Raw genomic sequence first — 10,000 nt, forward strand, 5'->3', positions numbered from 1 at the left:
TTGTCCAATGCTCTGAATGACATCGCTCAAATTCTGTGTGAGGAACATATCGATATTTTTTGGGGATCCCAAGTCGATGCTTGTGAAAGTGCTAGAACACTGAGCAGACCAGAACATAACAGACCAATAATCACATGGTGAAATTGGGGGAAACACACCAACAGCGAAGTCGAGGGAAACTTGGAGATGGAATGGGCATGGAAAAGAATGCGTTCAAAGGGAAGGGAATGACGACACCAGGTGAATCTGTGTATTGTGGATACAAATTCAATAACAGCAAGGAGAGGAGGGGGAAAACCTGGACTGAAACCGAAATGGCATAAAAAATGAGGGCGAGGGAGAGGGGGCAAAACACGTGACCTTGGAAAGGAAGAAGTGGGTTTGGGGTGGGTTAATTACAGAAAAAAATGATCACGAGCATGAATGGGGGATGACCTGAGGTGGAGTTGAATAGCCGTCTTGTGCTCTGGGGAGAGGAATGGGATTCAGAGAAGATGATTTTGTTTTTTAAAGGTTTTTCTTTGATCCAGTATGGCTGCCAAACCATGTGACTGATGACATCATTGTTATCACACCTTTTCCCCCAATTGGTAGTGGACGATAGTTTTGAAGTTTTGCTCCAATCGGTGAAGTGTTTCCAGAGAAAAAAAGTTTAAAAAGTTTTCCTTCAATCCAATATGGCAGCCAAACCATGTGACCTATGACATCATGCTCGTCAAACTTTATTCCTCATGGCTCACAGCTTTGTAAGTGCCCACTTTGAAACCAATGCTTGCAGTTATAAGTGTCAGTTGTAGTTTTGATTTTTTTATCTTATTGGTATAGGACAAATTGTGTAAAATATAATGACCAAAAGTTAAATGTGACTCTCTCCTTGGATATGTGTGAGGAGGATGTGTGTGTGTGTGTGGTGGGTGACGTGAGTGGGAGATCTGTGTTTCATGAGAATAAGAATGTCACTCGTTTCATTTGAAATGCGTCGTTTACCCATATATATATATATATATATATATATATATATATATATATATATATATATATATATATATATATATATATATATATATATATATATATATATATATATATATATATATATATATATATATATATTTGTTGGACATATGTAAAATATTCTCTTTTTTATTGATATATTCACAAAATCAAATAGGTTTTCCATGTTAACTCCATTGTTAAATGGCCCTTGCATTCAAACTCTTCCTCATACCACTGACACGTGTGACCACTTTCCTGATATAGTTATCCTAAAACAGTACCCTGCAGTAAATGTAAATGCAGAGGTCAACCCTTCCCTCTGCCTCTTAGCTTCTTCCCCTTGCCTGCACTCTCACTCCCATTACCCATACACCGAGTACCCATGCCTCCAACTCCAATAATTCCCTTTACTCCCCTACCCATTGACCTACCCACCCTCCCCTCTCCCACCCCAGGCAAAAATAGCATTCCTTTCCTGTAGTTATTCTCTGCAGACTACTGTAGTTGGACTTGTTACCAACTACAGGATATGAGAGTACAACTCTCGTATACTATAGTTTTAACTGAAGCATTTTTGCCCAGGCTGCTCACCAACATATGCACCACTCGAACACTTCCACCTGTTGCATCGACATCAGAGAGTTCTTTTTCTCTTTTTCGGGTGCTGTCGCAGCGGCCCTGTCCAGTGGCGGAGCGTGTTGAAGGCTGCCCATTGTCTCTGTGGGAGTGTGAAACCAGGTGGAGCAATGGTTGGATCATGTACAATATGTTTATTAGGAGCTGTGGCAGCCTCCCAGCTGGCCATCCACAAGTTGGTTTTACTTTGATGGGATTCGGTAAGGAGCTAGATGCCGTTCCATGGTGGTTTTGGGGACGTGAGACGACAGCACGGACGAACAGTGAGAAGGTGCTGGGCTGGAATTTCAGTCGCCAAAATGCAGCTGAAGTATCAGGATGACAGCACATTCCTTTGGGTAGCTGGCAGAGCAATGTTGCAGAGGATAGGAAGCCACTCGGTCTTTGTTGGCTTGAGGGTTCCAGACACTGTTCTCATTGTGGTGTTGAACTGAACACCAATGGCTTTTGTATGGGCACTCGCTGAACAGACTAGCGCGCAAGTCGAGTATATGAGGGCGAGAGTTGCCGTGTGTCGCGTGTTAGCGCCGGCTCCCCACGATGTTTCGGCCAGTTTCCGGATGGGGTTTTACCCATGCCTTGGCCTTCCTTGTCCTTGCATCTTTGCAGGTATTCTTTGAAGGTCGGTGTCTGGTCAAATGTAACCCCAAGGTATTTGGCGTAATGGACATTTTCAACCTTCATGCCACAGAATTTCACATCTCCCTCTGCATTTGCTGTGCGATTGTCAAGATGGTGGGTGCAGACGGCTGTTTTGTCCGGGTTTCGGCGGAGCTTACATTTGTGTAAACACTCCTCCAGCATGTCTAGATCTTGGTGAGTTGGTTCCTGACAGATTTTAGGGTGTCGTAATTGGCAGGTCACTAACATAGAGGTTAAAGAGGGTGGGGGAGAGAACAGATCCTTGAGGGAGGCCTTCGTTTAGTGTTCGAACACGGTTGATTTTGCTGTTGAGGCGAACGTGGATCTTTCAGTCCCCAATGAATACTGACAGTAGTCTGATTGTCATTTGCCAGCGGAAAACTTTTGAGACTTTGAGAAGGATCCCTCGGCATCAGACTTTGTCATTAGCCGACGACAAGTCCACCAAGGAGGTTGCCATCTTGTGTGTTTAGGATGTTGTAGTTACAATGGTGTTAAATTTTCTTCATTTGGACACCATCTGCCTGACAGTGGATTGGTGGAGCCCAACATCTTTAGAAATGGCTTTGTAACCCTTTTCAGACCGATGAGCATCGCCAACTCTTTTTCTGAGGTCCTCAGAAATCTCTTTTGATCGGGGCATGAAGTGCTTCCACAAACTTGTGTAATGAAGACTAGACTCTTATGGTGACGAAGAAAGTTGATGTTTTTCATATCGGGCAGGGCCACCCAAACTCACTCCTGATTGTCATCCCATTGATTGAAACACCTGACTGTAATTATCCCCTTAATTGAGCTGATTAACCTCGAGGTTCACATTTTTTTTTCCAACAAAGAAATTGAAAGTTTGGATCATTTTGCTCAATAAATATATTAAAAAAGATTTTTTTTGTGTGTGCTGTTAAGTTAATCAGGACCTATTTATCTATTATTAGGACTTAGATGAAGATCTGATCACATTTTTGGTCAAATTTATGCAGAAATACAGAAAAAATCTAAAGGGTTCACAAACTTTTTCTAATCACTGGATGTCCAACAGAAACTTCTTTTGACCCCACACGCCAGTCTCATCTCCCTCATTGGTTATTCATTGTTCGTGCTGGCGACAGTGTTGCGATCAGGAGACGAACGGTATCCAGTGTTCTCTCTTAGAAGTACATTATACTATATTAGCAAAAATACAGAAACGGATGTTGCTGAAATTTGGAACATATTACCTCGATGTACAAAGGATTTACTTCTGAAACTTGCAGACCATTTCATCCAGGAGAAGCCGAGAAACGAATTTTCAGTCCCTGTGTTAAAGTTGCTTCCAGAGAAACCGTTCCATATGGAGTGAGGTGCGTTTCGTACTTTCCTTGATACATAAGAGTTGTTTAGATCAGTTTGTATAATGTTTATGCCTGGTTTTGGCTTAATGGTTAGGGTGGTGGGCTTGTGATCCTCAGGTCCAGGGATCAACCCCCCCTTGGCTGCTGAATTAATACCAGGTGGGGTTGGCTCTGCCTGTCATCCTTCTGAGGTCGGCAAAATGAGTGCCAGCATGCTGGTATCCTGTGTCGGAGTGGCGACCCGTCCAGGATTGTGCCCAAATAGCCAAGGAGACTGCTTAGGCAGCACCAACGCTCTGCACAGAGTATGGTCCTGATGGATGGATGGATGGATGGATGATGATGATGAGATCATATACAATGCTCAGATGAGGATTCAATACAAGTTTTGCAGCTTATATTATGCTTTATTTTATTCCACAAAATTAGCAATAGGCAATCCAAGCATAACAAGTAATCCAAACAACAACAACAAAAAAAAGCAATTGCAAAAAACAAACAAACAAGGTGAAAATGCAAAGATTTTCCCGGAAAAGTTCTCATTGTTTAATGACGGCACAGGTGATGATTCCACTGTTTGAGAGATTAGTAAAAAGATGATTTCGGAATTTTTTTTAATGAATATTTCACAGCTCTCTTTAACTCTGAAAGAATGCAGTACCACTGAACAACACAACATGGAACCTTTGTTTCTCCAAATTATTTAAAACCTCTCCATTTCTTGGGAGACAACAAAACGCTTCAATTCACTCAACCATGATCAAGTGAATGAATCACGGCTCTGGTAACTCAGCAGTTTTGGGACACCCAAGGAAAAACTCATCAAGGTGATGGATCATCAGCATCCGGCCATGACTGGACAACTCTTGATAGACCTCTCCAGTGACAAAGTAGTTGTGATCTGCAGTGGGAGAGGTGATGTGAAGAGGGTGGAGAAAAGAAACAAACACTTCATCCAATTTCTCAGGTTGGCAAGGGAACATCATTGCTTTGCATCCATAAAATTACAAATATCTATCTATAATTCCAGCAATGTGTGTGTATGTGTGTGTGTCTGTCTGTCTGCGACCGCCGTTTCTCGACAACCACTGGTCCGATCTGATTGAAACTTGCCAGGAATATTGCCTGGGACCCGCGGATGTGCCTTTTCAAGATTTGATATTAATCGGATGAGCGGTTCCCAAGTTACGGCCATTTTATTGCCTTTTTCAGTGTTGGAAAGGTGTATATATCGCAGCTGAAGTGTCGTTCCACCTTATCATGCCATTTTTTCCCAAAGATATCTCAGAATAATGATAACAGCATATTAATAATAATAATAGCACAATAATTGGCAGTAATAAAAAGAATAACGTGATACAATAACCAATGTCTCTCAACCAATAACGACCTATATATTGTCTGTCAACCAATAATGACCAATAACGTCTGTCAACCAATGACAGGACACTGTGCTATGACATCACAAATGACGTCACAATTCTTCTTCTTCTTCATTTGGTATGACGTCACAATCGACGCTGGGGACCTGAGTATGTGCCTTTTCAAGGTTTGATATCGTTCTTTATCCGTTTCAGCTGTTTCCCAAGTGTTTCCCAAGCTGTTTTTTCCCAAGGTTTGAATGAATTGTGCTTGGGAGACATTTGGAGAGAGAGATAGAGATAGAGATAGAGATAGAGATAGAGATAGAGATAGAGATAGAGATAGAGATAGAGATAGAGATAGAGATAGAGATAGAGATAGAGATAGAGATAGAGATAGATATATATATATATATATATATATATATATCGTACAATTGAGTTCTTGGAAGCTTTTGAGCAAGCCCTCCCGTAAAAACCTCTCTTCCGTCAAAATTGACAAAATCAAATCAGATTTTTTTCGATGTTGTACTTCTGGATATTATGCACAGCTTCTAGGAAATTAAATTGCGAGAAAAAAATCGAGAAATAAATAAAAAGTTCAAGTGGTCGTGGGACACCCCTCGTACAAAAAGACACAACTCGACCATGATATCGAGCTTGTGTCCAAGTTTCATCAAGATCACATCAAACGTCACGGAGCTATGCTCTGGAGAGAGTCACAAACAAACAGACAGACAGACACACAGACACAACAAAAATAGTGGTCACTGCTGACGCCCGTGAATCAATATGGTAAGCAATTGAGCAGGGGTTCCCAAACTCAGGGTCGTGACCCAAATTTGAACCCGCCCCTCAAAAAATCTGTTTTTGAGGGGGGGGGGGTTCATGTCAAAAGCATTTTCTCTGACAATTTTTATCATCGGTACACGAGGTTCCAGTATCATTTGGGTTGCGGGGCAAATGTGATTTCAAATTTTGGGTCATGGACAAAAAAGTTTGGGAACCACTGCAATAGAGGGAGGGGTTAGGGATGATTATGAGGTTGTGCGTACGAGAAGCAGCGGTCAGAGTGGTGGTGTTGTTGAATGTGACTGTGAAGCAAGATAATTGGGCCTAACTAATTGGGAGTCAGGAAGATGGGTTTTGTCTTGTAAGACGAGCGTCAGGCGATGAATGAATGGTCATCCAGTCTGATATGGTGTTGATGCAGCTGTTGAATGTCATTGCACATATAAACACGTCATGTTTAGTTACATGTGCAATCATATCTGCATGTTATACTTACATCAGCAAGAGTATAAAAAAAACAGTGAAACGGAGATAAACATGACAAATTTAAATGAATTTTGCGAAGCATTTAATAGAAGGCACAATGGCTGGGTTCGTATCGTGGGGTGAAGATGCAAATGATGAAACTTACTCTGGGAATGAAATACCGTGTCCCATGTTGGAGCAACGCCTGGCCAGAGTCGGTACTGCGTCTTCTCAGGCACGGTTGTCACTGCCCCTTGTTGCAGTTTCATTCTGAAACATAATTTATTAGCACATCTCCACGTATTCGTTTCAAGTAGCCTGATCGGTCGTGAAATTATCGGAAACTTTAAGCTGAAGTTGGAAAACTGTTGGCAATGCAGGGCTATTAGATGAACCTTTGTAGTTTGTCGCTCGTCATGCCATCTAACGTACTCTCCGTTGGTTCGTCTGTTTTATAATCGTTTGACATAAATCTTCGAATCTTTTTCATGCGGATGGTTTCACCGAGTCGGAACAGATTTGTACCTTGTTTCTTGTTAAATAATGTTGATTCTTTCTGTGGCAGGAAGGAGTCTTCAATTTGAATTCAAAGAAATTTATCTTGGTCTCATTTCTGTTATTTTATTTTCATTTTCTGAATCTTTTTTTATTTTTTATTTATTTATTAATTTTAACATGGATCCTTATTGGTTTGGCCTATACAGTGCAGTACAGGGTGTTCCAGATGTCTTGTGACCTCTATTTAATTGTCTAAAACTTAATGTTTTTGCACACCAATGGGAGTGTAATATAATGTAATTTTAGTAATATTAAAATGACATGCAGTATATAAGCTTCATTAAAAATCATTATTGTAAATATTAACAATGTCCCCGTTTAGGGTCCAGTAAGTTTCTATGAGGACCAACATTTTCTTTGCACAGGATGATTTGACGCGATGTCCTGTGATAAATTTTACGCACCATTGCCAGGTCCACTTGTGCAAATGAATTTAAAAAATAATAATAATAAATGTTTGGGCTCACAAGACACCTGGATCACCCTGAGGGTCATAAGACATTTGGAACACCCTGAAGGCAAGTTCAAGGCCATGTTTCAAATTAAGTGGTGCTTTAATTGCCAAATATCAGTAAAAACAATGAAAATAATTTATAGAACACGACTTGAACTGTCTGGTAGGACTACAAGTAAAAAAATAGGGGCAATACCCCTGGGTGCTCACCTGCTATCAGCTGGATAAGATAACCAGGGAACCACAAGTAGGCATGGATGACCCACAAAATATGTAACAGATTAGAAAGTAAATGTCGATGGATTAATTTTTTTAAGTTAAATGCCATGAACAAACTTTGGTACATGACGGGTGATAAAGGTTGTGGTCAAGTTTCATCAAAATCGTGTGTGGTTTCAGAGAAGAAGTTGAAAGTATTTGTGGACGGACTTTTAAAAAATCAGTCTTCGGTGGTCTGAAGGGGGTTTGAGTGACTGTTGCTCCTGATCCAGGTAAGTTTCAGGACGCACAGTCCAATTGTTTTTATTAATAACAAACAAGTACTTGAGAAAAACCAAATTGTGGAGATTATGTTGAAGCAATTTAGTTCACAATTCATCTTGATTCTTTAAAATGAGAAATTCCTCCTGATTGTTTTCCAAATTATCCACCTTGCAAGCCCAATAATTTGCCATACCTCCACACTTGTGAATCTCCAAAGATGAAGGCGACATTCCGTGTAGCAAGAACACCACGAATGTGATCGACGGAACTGGGCAGGCCAAGTGTCGAGAGAGGGAAAGGTGAGCAGGCCTCCAATACCCGTCCAGCATACTGCCACACCAGAGATCCTGCAGAATGTGTACGTATGTAAGATCCTTATAAACATTCGAAATCATGTCTCCATGCAATACAATTAGGAGACTATCCACTTATCTTTCCCAGCCTTTGCGATCAAGGGCAAGCCCTAAAGTTAGTGCTGTATGCATAGCCCTAACAATTGGAATTTCAATGCAGGAGGAAGCGATATGACCTGTCAAAGCTTGCACAATGTTTGCCAACATGTGGTTGTTTTTCTGTGAATTTAAACCGCTGATATCCCAGATGCAGAGCAATATCCTCTACCCGTTAAGGCACCAGGTTTGCTGTCAGTTCAGAAGTTAATTTTCAATGTTTAACGTTTCTCTTACATATGGGCATTGCAGAACCTTTTATGCTTGGCAATGAAGCTAAATCTTTTAAATAACTATAAAATAGGATTGAGGCAAAATCATGTGGTATTGGAGCAGCAATCGATATAATGGCAGGTTGAATAATTTAAGCTGTATCTTACTGGTGTAGGCCGGATCTGAATCCGGACCTGAACCAAAATCGAACCAGCTTGTTGGAACCAGTCCACAACTTTATGAGATATCATGCGAGATACCATTTGTAGCTCGATCACTCAATGATGAAGAATCAATAAAAACATTTTTTTTAATTCTCATATCCAGATCTTCATCAAAATCGAATCAATTCTTCCTTGTCATACACCCAACCTGTTCATCAAGTTTTGTCTGAATCTGTCCATAATCTTTTGAGATATTATGCTGACAGACAGACAGACAGGGGTGATAACATATAACATCTGTCCACCTTTGGTGGAGGAAAGGAAGTAATAACTCCAAGTTTTTTGCGAAAATTTCAGTTTCATGATAATGCTACAATGATTATAATCAGTCATGAGGAGACTGATGACTAAGTACACTTAAATAGTTTTATCTTAATGGAAATATAAGGTTTTTGTGAATAAATGTACATGGTTCTCTGAGAGCCTTTGTCTTTGATGTTATGTTAGCTTGCATTTCTGACACCATCAAGTCTTAGTTACTTGGCCGTTGTCCACGTTTGATGCTTTTTCCTTCATCAAACTTTCTTATCTGTGGAACTGACTCCATTGTCGTGTGTGTGTGTGTGTGTGTGTGTGTGTGTGTGTGTGTGTGTGTGTGTGTGTGTGTGTGTGTGTGTGTGTGTGTGTGTGTGTGTGTGTGTGTCGTTGTCTCCATATGCAGATTTCAGAATGGAATGTAGCCCTCCCAGGTCTCAAAGTGTGTGAGTGTGTGTGTGAGAGAGAAAGAAGGCCATTCATATGAAATATGCAAACCACATGGTCAATTTGTTTACAGTACAGAAGCTGCTGCCCAGAGTGCAACCACACTCCAGAAGAGGAAGAAGTGAAACCTGCTGTCAAGGTACCTCCAAGAAGACCAGATCACTTGCTACCTGCAGTACAGGCAGGAATTTGTAATTTAGCCAGGGTGCCACCAATAATGCGCCGACACTGCCGGACCTTTAATGTCCACCAGCTGATGCTAGCAGATGGGACACCTAGTTTAATGTCCATCCTCAGGACTGCAAACAAATGGATTCCTTGCCCTGCATGTGTGTGACAGTTTGTAGCTCAGTGAAGATTCAAACCCAGGCTACATAGCTCAGAAGCGAGTGTACATACCTTCAGGCTATCCTGTCAGCCCACCTGTTGTCTTATTCCCCCTTCCCTCAATCTCTTCAAAATTGCTCTCTATTGTTACCTTGTGGTATCTGACACTCCTGAACTTTTCTCTATCCACTGACCCCCATCTGTCAGTTTGTGTTTTTTTTAAAGTTGTCACTCTCTGTCCTTTAGCTCTTTTAAAGCTTCGACTTCTTTAGAGAAAAAAGGTAGTTGGTCTTATTGCTCAGTTTTAGAGCGGCATGTCCCAGAGGAAGAATTTCATGGAATTTCAAGGAAGAATTATATAAATTGA

General features: G+C 40.9%; 1 protein-coding gene and 1 long non-coding RNA gene across 4 annotated transcripts in view; one reads left to right on the forward strand and one right to left on the reverse strand.

Moving 5' to 3' along the window:
* The window catches only part of LOC147016496 (uncharacterized), a 20,971-nt gene that overhangs the window by 10,166 nt on the left and 805 nt on the right, over positions 1-10,000 (forward strand). For 2 of the 3 annotated variants that reach the window (XR_015049069.1, XR_015049070.1), the window contains exon 5: positions 9,380-9,445. This is a non-coding gene — a long non-coding RNA (uncharacterized LOC147016496). Of the gene's footprint in view, positions 1-7,634; positions 8,067-9,379; positions 9,446-10,000 lie in introns of those variants that run through there. The other variant, XR_015049071.1, reaches the window with a different exon arrangement.
* The window catches only part of LOC147016497 (matrix metalloproteinase-9-like), a 75,505-nt gene continuing 69,496 nt past the window's right edge, over positions 3,992-10,000 (reverse strand). Inside the window, exons 11-13 of the mRNA XM_085845209.1 lie at positions 7,912-8,065; positions 6,390-6,493; positions 3,992-4,506 (exon numbers count right to left, since the gene is read on the reverse strand). Coding sequence (XP_085701335.1) covers positions 4,379-4,506; positions 6,390-6,493; positions 7,912-8,065 — 386 coding nt within the window. The 3' untranslated portion in view covers positions 3,992-4,378. The remainder of the gene's footprint in view (positions 4,507-6,389; positions 6,494-7,911; positions 8,066-10,000) is intronic.

Source organism: Eptatretus burgeri, chromosome 11 (assembly GCF_056783735.1).
Source record: "Eptatretus burgeri isolate ZD-2024b chromosome 11, Ebu_testis_v1, whole genome shotgun sequence".
Classification (NCBI taxonomy): Eukaryota; Metazoa; Chordata; class Myxini; order Myxiniformes; family Myxinidae; genus Eptatretus; species Eptatretus burgeri.